The sequence below is a fragment of the Urocitellus parryii genome, chromosome 4 (genome assembly GCF_045843805.1).
Source record: "Urocitellus parryii isolate mUroPar1 chromosome 4, mUroPar1.hap1, whole genome shotgun sequence".
Taxonomy (NCBI): domain Eukaryota; kingdom Metazoa; phylum Chordata; class Mammalia; order Rodentia; family Sciuridae; genus Urocitellus; species Urocitellus parryii.
The window spans coordinates 62,949,533-62,963,835 of NC_135534.1; the positions used below are offsets into that span (position 1 = coordinate 62,949,533).

The 14,303-nt window shown below is 48.5% G+C and overlaps 3 protein-coding genes across 9 annotated transcripts in view; 2 read left to right on the forward strand and 1 right to left on the reverse strand.

The window, feature by feature from the left end:
* The window catches only part of Rnf121 (ring finger protein 121), a 61,730-nt gene extending 55,205 nt beyond the window's left edge, over positions 1–6,525 (forward strand). For all 3 annotated transcript variants that reach the window (XM_026400974.2, XM_077796860.1, XM_026400976.2), the window contains 3 exons: positions 3,124–3,257; positions 3,842–3,943; positions 5,189–6,525. In XM_026400974.2, the coding sequence (XP_026256759.1) occupies positions 3,124–3,257; positions 3,842–3,943; positions 5,189–5,309 (357 nt within the window). In that variant the 3' untranslated portion in view covers positions 5,310–6,525. The remainder of the gene's footprint in view (positions 1–3,123; positions 3,258–3,841; positions 3,944–5,188) is intronic.
* A 732-nt stretch (positions 6,526–7,257) lies between these two features.
* Il18bp (interleukin 18 binding protein) lies at positions 7,258–11,508 on the forward strand. Its single transcript, XM_026400977.2, has 7 exons — positions 7,258–7,750; positions 8,310–8,429; positions 8,763–8,846; positions 9,252–9,458; positions 10,054–10,177; positions 10,258–10,405; positions 10,647–11,508. Exons 3-7 carry the CDS (start codon positions 8,810–8,812, stop codon positions 10,770–10,772), a joined length of 642 nt encoding a protein of 213 aa, XP_026256762.1. The 5' UTR covers positions 7,258–7,750; positions 8,310–8,429; positions 8,763–8,809; the 3' UTR covers positions 10,773–11,508.
* A 235-nt stretch (positions 11,509–11,743) lies between these two features.
* Numa1 (nuclear mitotic apparatus protein 1) overlaps positions 11,744–14,303 on the reverse strand; it is a 78,780-nt gene continuing 76,220 nt past the window's right edge. For all 5 annotated transcript variants that reach the window (XM_026400972.2, XM_026400973.2, XM_026400971.2 and 2 more), the window contains 5 exons: positions 13,807–13,943; positions 13,286–13,462; positions 12,957–13,070; positions 12,627–12,839; positions 11,744–12,323 (listed from right to left, as the gene is read on the reverse strand). In XM_026400972.2, coding sequence (XP_026256757.2) covers positions 12,312–12,323; positions 12,627–12,839; positions 12,957–13,070; positions 13,286–13,462; positions 13,807–13,943 — 653 coding nt within the window. In that variant the 3' untranslated portion in view covers positions 11,744–12,311. The remainder of the gene's footprint in view (positions 12,324–12,626; positions 12,840–12,956; positions 13,071–13,285; positions 13,463–13,806; positions 13,944–14,303) is intronic.

Sequence of the window (14,303 nt, forward strand, 5' to 3'; positions counted from 1 at the left end):
TAGACTCCACAGGTCTTTGCCCTGCTCTCTGATTCTAGCTAGGCTTTCAATTGCCTTTTGCATTTTCTTGTTTTGGCAGTACAGGGGATAGAACCCAGGGTCTTGTACATGCTAGGCAAATAATCTGCCACAGAGCTACATCCCCAATTTGCCTTTTGCACCTGGAGCCATCTAAGATTTTTCAAACAGGTAAAAGCAAGAAGTTCTGTATTCATGGAGTTTTGAGACAGTGTGGTTGGCATCTCTCTCTCCTGACTTTGAGGACTCTTAAAATCAGGCTGCAATTTTTGTTTAGAATGGTAAGGCAGACTTTTCTCAAGAGGGGCCACGACAATAGATATAGAGACCACTGCAAGGTCTGGGGATATAACTCAGTGGAAGAGTGCTTGCCTAGCATGCACAAGATCCTGTGTTCAATCCCCAGCAATAAGGGGAACAAAACCAAAAAGGACCACTGCAATGGAGTCTTTCAGCAGGGAGAGAGATTGGGCAGTAGTTCTGATGGTTAAGAGGGGCCATTCCTCAGAGGACAACTTAGGAGGAAAGCCCTCAGCTAGGTTGAGTGAATGTTATAGCAGGTACAGCTGTGTCCTCTCTAGAGATTCAGATATCATTTTCCCTACTCCCTGTCCAGTACCCATGTGCCCTCTTCCTCTGCTGTGATCTCTCACCCAGTTTTGAATTACGGAAAACTTTGGCTTTTTTAGAGACAGATGCTTGGAACAAAACAAAACAAAAAAACACCAGCAATCACAAATTAAGAAAATGCAAAAGACTAAGTAGTCAGTCAACCTCCCAGGTACAGAAAAATTGTAATAATAAATGCAGGAGGCTTTTAAAGAAATTCATTATACAGTTTTTCGACATGAAAAAGTTCTGGAGATGCACAGCAATGTGAATATGCTTAGTACCACTCAATTGTACATTTATAAATGGTTAAAGGAATGAAGGTGTAGCCCAGCAGTAGAGCTTGCCTAATATGAGCACGATCTTGGATTCCATCCCCAGCACTACAATTAAAAATAAAAAGTCACAATCCCAGTACCAAAACATCACCAGTGTAAACATTCTGACATTGTTCCTTCTGGGCTTTTTTTTTTTTTTTTTTTTTTTTGTACAGCTTTGGCCTCATCTTTATGTATGGTACAAGTCATGCTATGTGTCCAATTTTATGCCCTGCTTTTAGCACTCAATGCTGTATCTCATTTGATTACTTGGGGATTTTACTTTTGGTTTGTTTGTTGCAGCACTGAGGAACAAGCCCAGGGCCTTATTTAATGTTATTTCTTAAGGGGCAGTTGACAATTAGTACCTTGACAGTGTACCATAATTTATTTAGGCATTCTTCTATTATTGGTTGATTGGTCATTTATAGTTATTTCCATTTCTTTGTTTATTGTCTCTCTTTTTTTTTAATCTGAAGTTGTGGATATATATTGTGATATAAAATTCACTATTTTAACTATGTTAAGTGTACATATTTAACTATGTTAAGTTTGGGTATAACAATCACAATGTTGTGTTCTCATCATCACTGCCTACCTCAAAATTTTCATCACCCTAAACAAACTCTGCTCATTCAGTATTAACTCCCCTTTACCTCTTGCAGCCAGTTCTTGGTTACCTCTAATCTATTTTCTGTCCCTGTGAATCTGACTACTGTAGTTAATTTCATGTGGGAAAATCATAATATTTGTCTTGTCATTAGGCATCTGGCTTCTTTCACTTAGCATAATGTATTTAAGGTTCATTGGTGTATGGTGTGTATCAGAACTTCATTCCTTTTTATTACTGAATAATATTCCATAGTATGAATATACTATATTATACCCATTCATCTGTTGAACAAGGGTTTGTTCCACTTTGGGGCTATTATGAATGCCACTATGAGCATTATTAGCATTTTATTCACTGTTCAATTCTTGTTTTCATTTCTTTTGGGAATATACCTAGGTATGGAATTGTGAGGTCATTTGATAATCCTGTTTAATCTCTGTTTTTCAGTGTGCTGGGGATTGAATCCAGAGACTTGCACATGTTAGGCAAGCACCCTCCCACTGAGCTATACTCCCAATTTATCTAACTTTTGAGGAAATGCCAAACCCTTTGCTTCTTTAATTATGAATAATGCTTAAATTAATATCTGTATGTGTGAAGATTTTTTACATTTTTATTTATTTTTTTTAATTCCTTAAAGTGAAAGTAGTAGATTCAAGGGTGCAGCAGTTTGAGACACGCTGCCAAATGTGATTCAAAAGAATTGAATCTCCTTTGCTGTTGCTGCAATTTTCTGAGAATGTTCTTGTCACCAAATCAACAGTACCCCCACTATTTCACTATTTATGTTGGGTGATCTACCATTGAGCTACATCCCCAGCCCTTTTTTTTTTTTCTTAACATTTATTTTTTAGTTTTAGGTGGACACAGTTTCTTTATTTTATTTTTATGTGGTGTTGAGAATCGAACCCAGTGCCTCGTTTACGCTCTACCACTTGAGCCACATCCCTAGCTCCCCTTTTTGTTTTGAGACAGGTCTCACTAAGTTTCCCAGGTTGGCTTTTGAACTCATGATTCTTCTGTGGCAGGCTTCTGAGTCACTGAGATTACAGGCATGTGCCATCATGTCTGACTCACCATTTTATTAGTGGTGTGGAGAGACTGAACTCAGAATCTTGCTAAATTTACCAATCTGGCCTCAACCTTAAGATCCTCCTGCCTCTGCTTTATAAGTAACTAGGATTACAGGTATACACCACAGTGCCTAGCTTCACTATTTGAAATGTTAGAAAATGTCTATCTCTCATAGACTCATATAGCCACACAATGACTTACCTGACTTAGCTCCTGATTATCAGCTCCTCCTCCCTCCCTTTTCCCCTGTCCTTGGTGCTGACCCTGGGCAGCCTTTGGGTCCTGTTATATCTAACTTTTCAACCTTTCTCTTGTTTGTCCCTTTCTCCCCATCCATCCAGCAACGATGAGCTTCACTTGGCTTAAAAGATGTCCTTTAGTTCCCCTGACACTTTGCCTCGTCTCCAGAAGACCTCAGGCCTCTGTGATGCCCCCCATTTCAGTGGATTCTCACAGTTTTTCCTGTCCTTCCCTCCTGCTCTCCTCCTCCAGTTTTACAGTGAGTCAGGCATGCCTACCAAACACCTTTCGGACAGCGTGTGTGCTGTGTGTGGGCAGCAGATCTTTGTGGACGTCAGTGAAGAGGGCATCATCGAGAACACATATAGGTTGTCCTGCAATCATGTGTATCCTGCCTTAAGCTCCTGGACCACATCCCTCTTGAGACCGCCCTCCATTCAGGGAGGGAAAGTGGGTGGTTGTGTCCCTGAGCATGCCGTACAAACCTTTGAGTGCTGGAGAGCCACAAGAGGCTTGAAACTGCAACCATCCTCCTCCTGTCCCACAGACTGCAGCCTGTCTTAGTGCATGCAGTGGTTATAGACTGCCTAGGTCAAAGAGAGCCTGAAGCTGCACTAGTGAGGCTGAGCTCACTGAACCAAGATTGGATGTCCCAGGGGTGGAGGATCCTCTAATAGGATCCTTCAGTTTAGAATCAGATTTATTCTGAGTAACACTAGTAATATTTACCAAAGGTGTTTATTCAGCTCTCATTTTCTGCCTATGTTGGGAGATCCACAGCTTATCTCCGTTTTGCCCCTTAATAACCCTGTAAGATCTGACGAGGGACGTGCCCAGAATTACACGGCTGATAAGAAACAAAGCCAGGCTTTGAATCTTTCACAAGCTGGTACAAGGCACCTTGCAGACTAGCAGGGGGCTGAAGTGCCATCCTGGTTTCCCACCATTTCCCTTGACCTGTGGTGTTCAGATTCCATGAGTTCTGCATCCGTGGCTGGTGCATTGTTGGAAAGAAGCAGACGTGTCCCTACTGCAAAGAGAAGGTAGACCTGAAGAGAATGTTCAGCAACCCGTATCCTTTGTTTGGGTCCTTGTGGGAAGTGGGTGGTAGGAAAAAAGTACTGGCCAACATGACTCTGTGTCTGGATCTCTCCCTCCTGCCTTCAACCTGGAACATGTTCAGCATTCAGTTTGGCTTCTCTTCTAGGGAAATTAGGGGTGTGACATGAGGCAGGATTAACTGCTCACCTTCCCATTATAAACTGATAGTAATAGCTGCTGTCATTCACTATTTCCTTTGTGGCTCGTGCTGTGTTAAGTACTTCTTGGATTAGTTCATTTGGTTCCTTCGCAACTTTATGACCTGAGTTCCCCTTTTTCTGCTGCATGGTTCCCAGTCCCTTCCTCTCTATACACTAGCTCAGGTACACAGGGAACATTATGTTCCTAGTGTACTCATTATAGGCCCAGAACAGGAGATTCTGGCCTCTTCCCTTTCACATTTCCTGCTTGGTTCTTCCAGGGCCCCGCTCAGGAACAAGCATAATTCCACAGCCAAGCTGAGGCTTGAGACTTCCCTTATTTCTCAGAGACCTGGGCCAAGCTAATCTCTCCAGTGTTTTTAGAGGGATCCCTCCACAGTTTCATGAGCTTCTCTGTGCTTTCCTCAGAGCTGGCCTTCCCAGGCCCCCTCTCCAGACCCCCTGCCCAGCATTTAGATGTAAAACAAAAGAAAAGGAAACCCATTTCCTGGCCTTATCAGGGTTTGGTTCTTAGTACCCTGGATGGCTCCTCCTTAGAGTCTCTGACAAGGTGATTCCCTCGTGACTAGCCTCTGTCCCTGTTCCTTTCTCATTCTGACCCTGGACTCAACCCCTTCCTCAACTGAGACAATCTTCAATTTTGGACATTAGAAGAATATTCAGGTTACCCTATCCTACTCTTTGCAGCTATTGTCACCAACACATTTATAGAGTATCTAAAAATGCCAGGCTGTGTGTTCTCACACTGGCAATTCTATCTTAGAGTGTTGCCTGGAGCCCCCCCCCCCCCCGCATGTTGGTCATGGAGGGCCATTTCACCCTTTTACTTCTCTGATGTCTGTCCTGTCTGCCCCCACAGTCTCCTCTGTCTTTCTCCCCTATTCTCTGGGTTTAGATGACTTCACTCCAATATGGAGAGCTACAGAGAGGATGGGCAGTTTGCAGAGCAGCTGGAAGGTGTGGTAGACCCAGGAAAGGCTGGGGACTCCTTCCTCCCAAATGAGATGAACTCGTAGCTCTTGGATGTATGCATCTGATCCTTAACCCATTGACAGCTGGGAGAGGCCTCATGTCATGTATGGACAACTGCTGGATTGGCTTCGATACTTGGTAGCCTGGCAGCCTGTCATCATTGGCCTGGTGCAAGGCATCAACTACATCCTGGGCCTGGAATAGTCAGGAACACAGCAGTGGAGAAACCACCCCACCCACCATGGACCTCAGGGCACTCTCCTCCCTGCCCATGAAGACCTCCTGGGTGGGAAAGACTCAAAGGGGCGCTTGGGCCACTCAGGACCCCTCCGGCTGTGTCCGGGCCGGGGAGGGAAATGGAGAGCCAGCCTGTGGGGCTGTCAGCAGTGGGGGGCTTTTTAAAAGAAAATTATTTTGATGAATATATTTAAAAAAACTTTTTTATTGTGGAGCGTAGGAGTTGAATGCCCCACCCCTTCGAGCCTCACCTTGCTTGAGTAACATGGGAGCACAGCCATGATGCTTTTGGTTTAAAGGAGTCTTCTCATCTCTGGCTGAGAGCGCTGGTGGGTTCTCAGGTAGCAGAGAGCCTCAACCCACCCACTCCCTTTCCCTTGCCTTCCCTTTGCAGGGGTCATCCTGGTCCACTCAGTGTGCAATGGTTAAAGAGCTTCAGTTGTTGCCACAGATGAACACTGAGGGTCCAAGTGTCTTCCCTTCTGCCCTGTCTGATGCAGGATGGATGTTGTATGGACTCTCCCTCCCCCTGACTAGAAGCTAAAGGCGGGGTGAGGCAAGTGGAACCTCTTCAGTGACTCTTCCAACAAGGGAAGCCCTGGGGCCTCAGAATTCATTGACAGTGTGTTTGGGGACAACTAGAATAATCAACAGCATGAACAACCTGCCCCTGAGCATGACTGTAGTGAGGCAGGAAAAGAGGCCATCTCTATATACTTAGGCCACGGAAGCCCAGAAGTGGTGACATGCTCCAAAAGCCACTCTGCCACATCACTTCCTTCCTGAAAGCCTGAGGGAGAATGAGTATGTGTTTGTATATGCGAGTGTATGTATGTGTGCGTGCGCAGCAGAAGGGTATCCTATGTCAACTTCCCCCAATCGTCAAAGACAAACTTCCTTGAAGCTAACAGGGGATTCCTAGCCCAGGGAATATCCCTGTGTAAATTCTGTCACTCGTGGGCCTGACAGTGGGAATGGTGGATGGGTGGGAAGAAGGATAAGGCCTAGGTGAGTTGTAAAAAGGGGCTTCCATCCCCCCTTTTCCTGAAGAAATCGTGAAGGCAATCCCGGGCTGACAGTGCTTGCTTTCTAGGGCAGAGGGGCTGTCAGGGCTGCCCCTTCAAGAAACAAGCAGGATCTTGTCACTCCTGTCTGAATAAAGCTCTGTGAGCTGGGTTGGAAAGCTGAATATCCATCTGGCTTTTCTTCTTCCTACTTCTTTCCCTGGGGTCCCTGGGGGTGTCTTCACTCTACTGCTCTCATCTGAGAGCTGGGGCCTGAGGGCGGTTGGTGCTGCTTTTTTTGCTGTTCCCTTTCCAACATCCCTGGAGTGGTAGAATGCTAGGCTTCTGACTGGTGACATTAGAAGCCTTGGGGCGTCATTGGGCCCCCTTTCAGTCTGAGGTGGCTCTCCATCCTCACTACCTGAGGTCAGTACTTATCACCACCCACCCTCCTCCTGCCACTCTCACCCAACGGTGGCTTTCCATTACCTCACTGCTCATGCTACCTGTGGGCGCACCATCAGAGGGGAACGAGGACTGGTTGAAGTGCTCAGAGATCACTCTTTCACTTTTATCCCATGGAAAACTTGTGAGTAGCCAAGGCCAAAGTTTGTTTTTATTCTTAGTCCTGAGTCCCATGACTGCCCCAGTGGCCTGCCTCTGGTCTTGGTGACATACCGATGTAGAGTTTCTGGCTCCTCTCTGCCAGGTGGTCTTGCCTCTGGACCTAATTCCTAGAGATACAGTGAGGCGTTTCCCAGAAGCCTAACAGCAGAAGGTAGAGGGAGGAACTGAGAGGAGCAGAAATGTGAACTAGACATCTAGAGAAAAAAAAGAGGATGTGACTTTTGACATCATAAATTAGGAATATGAGTCTGATTTTTTTTTTATGTTCCTGATGCATCCTCCAAGTCCAGTCCATCTCCCCAGCCTCCCTGGCTATTATCACCAGCTGTCACTCTCCTGATCAGAAATCACAAACCTCAGACAGAGCTGTTGCACACACTTGATACTTGCATACATTGTAGGATGGATCTGATCTGCCTTGCACAACACTGAGAGTAAATACTGCTTTAGATTTTGCCTAACCCTGGTCCTGGCCCTGCCACAACCCCAGCTCCCTTTATTCCATCAGAGATCAGAATCATATTTATGTAGCTCTCCAAGCTGCTAGAGCCTGTGTTGGGCCACTGTTTCACCAGGAAGTGCCTTCCCCTCCTCCTAGGGCCAGCTTTCAGCTTATGTTAAGCTTGACTGTAAGATTTTCTGCAGACGAGAGGAAAGTACTCTTGGTGTACTTCCTGTGACGTGGCACATGGGGGTAGACACAGCTGAACTGGGCTTTGCAGCTCCGAGGAAGGAGCTTCTAAAAAGGAGGACTCTTCAGGACTTCTTGGGAGCCAGGTAGGGGGTATTTACACTACTAGTGACCCTCGACTGTAGCTCTGGCCAAAGGTACTAGGACAAGGGAAGTGAGAGGGTTTGTGGGTGTGATAGAGGGTATTGAGTGATGTAGCTGGTTGGAGGTGAGGGAACCTGAGAAAGACCAGGATGGTGATAAGCTGGGAACCCCAAATTGGAACATCATCTTAAGCCTAAAATGATCGGTGTTCCAATTTGGGGTTTCCAGTGCCTAGAAATGTTGTCCCCTTGATTATCAGTATGAATGTAAAAGAGGAAGCAGAAGCCTGCTCAACGGGAAACAAAGACCTGGCTCTGAAGGATGGAGGGGAACACCAAAGTCCTGACTCTTGTCTGGGTCAAAATCGATCTATGAGAGAATCATCTGGTTCACACGTAGGTGACCTGAGCAACGAGATGGATATAAGACAACAGTTTGCTAATTGGAGAACAGGGGCCCAAGAGTTAATTGGATCATTTCTGGGCCCTGGAGCATTGGTGTAAAAGGGTGCAGTACCTGCCCCTCTTAGTGGCTTAGTGCCTGCTTTGAATCCCTGGTTAGAACAAAAGTGAAAGTGAAACGGGTGCTGGGCAGTACTTTCCCAGAAGGAGTTCACTGCATCCTGCCCTTCTCAGAACCACTCCTGACAGTGGAGAGAGCATCACCTTCCTTTGTGACTAGGTAAGTCCCTGGTCCCTCTTGGGGCTTGTTTCTACATCCCTAATGCAGGGGTAAGATTGGTCTAGATAGCCATCACATTAATGTTAAAAAGAGTTGGGTGGGTCAGATTGTCACTAGTGATACCCAGCTTGTATCTGCATGACAGAGCTCCAGCCTGGGAGTCACTGGGAAAGATGGACAGAGTAATAGCAGTGGCCTGGCAGCCTACTGAATATTTCAGACCCAAAGACCAGCTGTGGAGTTTATAAATCCTCATGTATGACTGGGATCTAGAAAGACTACTGAGAAAACGTGGTTGTCACCCACACTTCCCCATTCCTAACCTTTCCCCAGAGAGGAAGAAGTCACAGATATATAGAACCTGAGCTTGCCAGCTCCTCATGTACATCACGACCATGGGACAGAACTGGATACCAGGTGGGACTTGGGGCTGTGCATGGAGGGGAATTGGGTGGGGGTTGTGAACAGAATGGAGCAGTGCTACCATCTACACCCCAGGTGAATTCCACCCAAGTGCTATTACTGGGGTGTGTGTGTGTGTGTGTGTTTTGCTGGGGATTGAACCCAGGGTCTTGCAAGGCAAGCACTCTACCAACTGAGCTATATCCTCATCCCATGAGTGTTGTTGCTCTTAAGTTTCTATCTAGATACTGTGGCTCTGGCTCCATTCGAGGGCTTCTTTGTGCTTCATTCAAAGGCCTAAAGGGTGGGAGCCGAGGAGTCTGCCCCTTGGATTCCCTGAATCTGGGTCACAGTCTTTACCCAGGCAACAATTTCATCTCTGGTCAAGACAGGAGCTGACTCTGACTGTCCTCTCCTTAGACTCCAGTTCTTTGTGGGTACTGCTTCTGTATCTTCACATCGTCACTCTTTTGGCTGGAGCCACACCTGTTCCTCAGACTATCACAGCTGCCACTGCCTCAGCTGGGATCTCCAAGGACCCTAGCCCCTCTTGGTCTCCAACACTTCCACCAGCTAAGCGGTGCCCAGCATTGGAGGTGACCTGGCCAGAAGTGGAAGTGCCACTGAGTAAGGAGCAATTATGTTAGGATCCCAGGACACAGTGGCCAGAGGGTAGAGATTGTCCACGGGGTTGGGTTGACTCCAAAGTTAACTTTTCACCTGCTGTGTATCAGTACCCAGGCCAGCTTGGCAGAGTGCTCACTATTCTGACCCCCAACCTGGCATCATGGTGTGGGCTCAAAGCCCAGTTCCCAAGACGACCCCTTTCAAAAGGGACAGAGATAATTCAGACTCAGAATTGTAATTGCCTTGCTTGTAAATGTACTCTAAGGTGCAGCCCCTCTACTCAGAGCCTGCCTTCCCTCTGGCCATCTCAGAAGAGCATCAGCCTGCTAGCACTGAGCACTTGGCCTAGGTGCCTAGAATCTCAGAGCCTGGGCACTGGAAAAGGTCATCCTGAAGAAGCAGCTCAGAAGTGGAATACGTGACCTAGGACCCTTCCCCACATACCCATGCGTAGGCCTAGATAACTGTACTTCCCCTTTATAGGCTTCTCTGCAGCCTTCCAGGTTCCTGATTTATGTGTCTGTGAGGAGCTGGCAGGGTGGGGAGAAGGGAGAGCCTGCTCTGCAGAAGGGCTAACAGCCACTTGTATCCCCAGATGGAACGCTGACCTTGTCCTGTACTGCCTGCAGTCACTTCCCCGACTTCAACATCCTATACTGGTTGGGCAATGGTTCCTTCATTGAGCACCTCCCAGGCCGGCTGAGAGAGGGCAGCACCAGGTGACAGGGTGGTGAGGCCAGCGGGAGGGAGGGCTCCCGCTGCAGCTCTCAACACACAGCTTTTCTTTCCCGTGTTCCAGTCGAGAGCCTGGAATTAAAAGCACTCGACTGTGGAGATCCTTGGTGCTAGAGGAATTGAGCCCTGCCCTGCGAAACACCATCTTCTCCTGTGTGTTTATGGACCCTGGACAGGTTGCCCAGCATCATATCATCCTGGCACAGCTCTGGGTGAGGAACCCAAGGGAGGCCTCCAGGGACAGGTCGAGCTCCACTTCTGTGTGGGGAAGAAAGGAAGGGAAGGCCCGTCAGAGAAGCCTCCAAGTTAATGCCCCCATTTTCCCTAAGGTCAGCCTGAGGCAGGAACAGAAAGGACTTGAGGTCTTGGGCAGGGGAGGCATGGCCTGGAGGAAAATGACCAAATGTCCTTCCATTCCTTAACCCTGATCCTTGTCTGCCTTTACTTTTCCAGGCTGGGCCGAGGGTGGTCCTGCCTGGCCCTCAAGAAGCCCTGCCTTCCAGCCAGAGCCCAGGTCCCCAGCTGCCCACATCAGCAGGGTCAAGAGTGAGCACAGGGCCAAGAATAGCACCACCGTGAACAGAGCCTGGACACTTCCCACCTGGAGGGCGAAGTCTTGGCTGCAGGCTGTGGGCGAACGAGCGGCTCCTCTTCTCAGATTCAAATGTCCTTCCCACCCGCCTAGAAAATCCCAGTGACCTCCCCTTACGGCTCCCTCCTCCAGCTTGCCTTTCTCTTCACCTGTCTCATTAGCTTTTCTATGTCCTACTCGTCACATATCTCCTGCTCAGAAACCTTCAAGACCTGTCCAGCACCTTAGCCCAAGACTCACATGTCCTTCCCGAGCACCCTTCCTTGTTTCTAAGATGGCTCCCACTCATGTGCCTTTGCGCCCTTGGTCCTGTCTTCCTTGCCATTCCAACAGGTGACCCTGGAAGCCTGGTTGAAATGCCACCTCTTCAGTGATGGCCACACACAGCTCTGGCCACATGTGGCATTGATTTCATGTTGCCTACATGTATATATTATTTTTCACCTTAATGAACTATCCCAGGGAAGTGGACAGTGGCTGCTTCTGATCCCTAGCAGGACTCACAATAAGTCCTCATAAAGGATTATTCAATGGAGGCATCTTGACATCTGCTTAGTCATTTAGACCTCAGTTCCGCTCACAGGAACTTTGCCTGTCCCAGGAGGGAGCATGGGAAGAGACGGACTGCCACTTAGAAGCCTTAAAACAAAACCAGATTTAGAGGATCATAGGCCCTCAAGAAGCCCTTAAAAAAAAAAAAAAAAAAAAAAAAATTGCTCAGGAACAGAGGCCAGAAATGGAGTATGGGAAGATCCTGGGGACAGAGGAAGGCTCTAAGGAGCCTAGATTTCCCTCTTTCCATACAGATCAAGGCTGCTTAGCACTCAAGGGAGAAAAATAGACTTTATTTACAAGAAATAACATTTAAAAAAAGATCCATCCCAGCCCTTAAAAACCTTCCAATCACTCCAAATCCAACCCCAGTGCAAGTCTGGGGAAGGTAGGGTATGAGCTGCTGTTTAAGGCTGCCCTCCCACCCCACCCCACCCCACCCTACCCTAGCCCTGAGACCCAGGGCCCATTTGTCCTGGAAAAGAACATTCCTTGGGCATCTGTGCCCTTGTGGAAGAGAGCAGGGGCTCCTACTAGGTCATGCCCAGTCTTCAAGAGCAAGGCCCCACCCCCTGTTAGTCCCAGCCATGGGGAGATACAAAGGCTAGGGCCTGTTCCTCTGGTCCCCTCTAGGCTGGGAGTAGAGTGGCTGGGCCCAAGGATACAGCCACTCAAAGCCAGCCTTATATCTGGTTATAATAGAGAATTGACAGCTCCAACAACAACAACAAAAAAAAAATTAGGAGGCAAGGTTGGGAGAGGGCCCACACTGTCCAAGCTCCGAGCCTCCTGGGCCAGCTCTGTGAAGGTCCAGGTACAGGCCAGAGTGTGGGCAGGCATCACTGTCTCTAGGGGTTTGGCCACTATTGGCCTGGGAGCTGAGAGAAGGCACTGAGAGGGACAGTAGAAGGAAAAGGACCAGGAGAGGTCAGCATCAGGGTACACAGGTGGGGCCACTCACTGGTACTGGCCCTTTAGTGCTTTGCCTGAAAAAAAGAGAGAGAGAGAGAGTCACATGGTGGAAAACCCTTCCTGTACCCAAACACCTGACTGGGATTCCTTCCTTCATGAATCTGGACACATCTAGCTTCAATTTACCAGTTTCTGGCCCTACTTAAGCAGCTCTGGGTGCTGTTAGTGGGCAGGGGGTTTACCTAGCTCCTCTCTGACAATAAGCTGCTATTACCAGACCCAGGGACACTTCTTAACTCTGCAGTGGCCTGACTTGGCCCTGCCCTGGCTGCTGCCCTGCGAAGGGCCTGTGCTTCTGCTCCTGTCAATGCCTCTACCTTGCCCTTGGCCCGAGGGGTGGTAGTGGCCGCAGAAGCAGTGGCAGCACTGGCTGTGGTGGTGGCAATGCGTGGAGAGCGGCGTGTTCCACTGCGGGTGTTGGGGGAGGCCTTGGACTGGGCCTTCTTTGAGGCTCCTCGTCGTAGAAGACTATTTCCCAGCTTCTTAGGTGTGTTGAGGATGTTGAAGGCCATTGACTGACGCCGGTCAGCCTGTGGGAGAGGGTCAAACTGGGAATTCACGGCTGCCTTCCCGGCCAGCCTGCTGCTCCAAGGCTCAGCCAGCAAGGCTTTGCTAGTGTCTTCTGTCCCCTCCAATCCCAATCTAACCTGTTTTAAAACAGCTTGAGCTTTCTTCTGGGCCTCAGTAGTGCTCTGTTTGCGCCCTTCATGTCGGTCCCGGGGAGTCATGGGGCGTGGGAAACAGCTGGTGGCCTTCTTGGACTGTGGGGAAGAGAATATGACATCCCAAGCCAGGTATCTTGGGTTCTTAGAGCCAAGTGGACTTCGTCAACCTGTTCCCTTTTCCATGGCCCCATCCATGTATCAGGCCTTTGGAAAGAAACCTCCCCTTTAATTCACTTCTCAAACTGGATTAGCTGAGCCTGACCTGGACACACTGCTATTCAGAACAAAACATAGAAGCCACTGTCACCTACCTCAGGGGTGCCAGGGCCCTGGTGGCTCTCTAAAGAGACCCGTTTGCGCTGCTGCCGTGTGGTGATACCAGTGCCCTCAGCAATCTGGGTTGGTTGCATGCTGGCTCGGCGCAAGGTCTCCCGGGGGTCTCCGGTTTTCATCTCTTCATCTGTGATGGTGCCCAGGCTCAGGGAAGGCTGCAGGAGGTAGAAGTTGCCAGTGAGCCCCAGCTGTACAGAAATGGAACAGGAACTGGGCCTACCTCAGAACTTTTCAAATGCCTGACACTTGGAATGATTGAATCCTTCCTACCTTAAAAGGCGTCCCCCTTCCTGTTATCTACCTGTACCTCAGAAAAATAGGCAGGAGTTCCATACAGACTCCTCTCGGAACCCCTACCCACTCACAGTGATTTAATCCTGAGCTTCTACAGCTGCTGGCCATTCCATATGGAAGCATGAGGTGGTCACCCTCCTCAGCAGGCCAGAGACCCAGGACACTAGAGTGTAGGAGTTACTGCACATTGACCCCCAAGGCTCACCCTGGACTCCAGTGGATAGCAGGTCTTCAAGTGTGGGGGGCATACTCGGTTGCGCTGTTGTAACTCTGCAATGCGGTTCCAGTCATCCAGCTGCTCAGGCTCATCCTGGCAAGAACCCATGTAGAAGCTGTTCCTTCCTGTGGAGGGCAAAAAAGTTGTCAGGAGCTGGAGTCAGCAAATTGCCCACTGGCCCTGATACTTTCAGATTCTGCTGCTAGTGTTCCCTTCCACCTACCCCAGGGACTTCTAATCTAATACCAATGCTACAGGGACAGGAGTGAGACATGCTGACCATTTCTATCATGAGGCCTTGGTTGCTGCTCTCTCTCTGGGAAGGTCGTTTGCAGATGATAGGATTAAATATTATTCACTTGTCAAAGCTTGGTGTCTCACACCCAGGAGAAACTAATTAAGGGCCAGGAATTAATACCTGGAGGAGTGGAAGGAGTTCTTGGAGCCCAAATAGCAACAACATCCAAGAAACGTCTGGCCAAGCT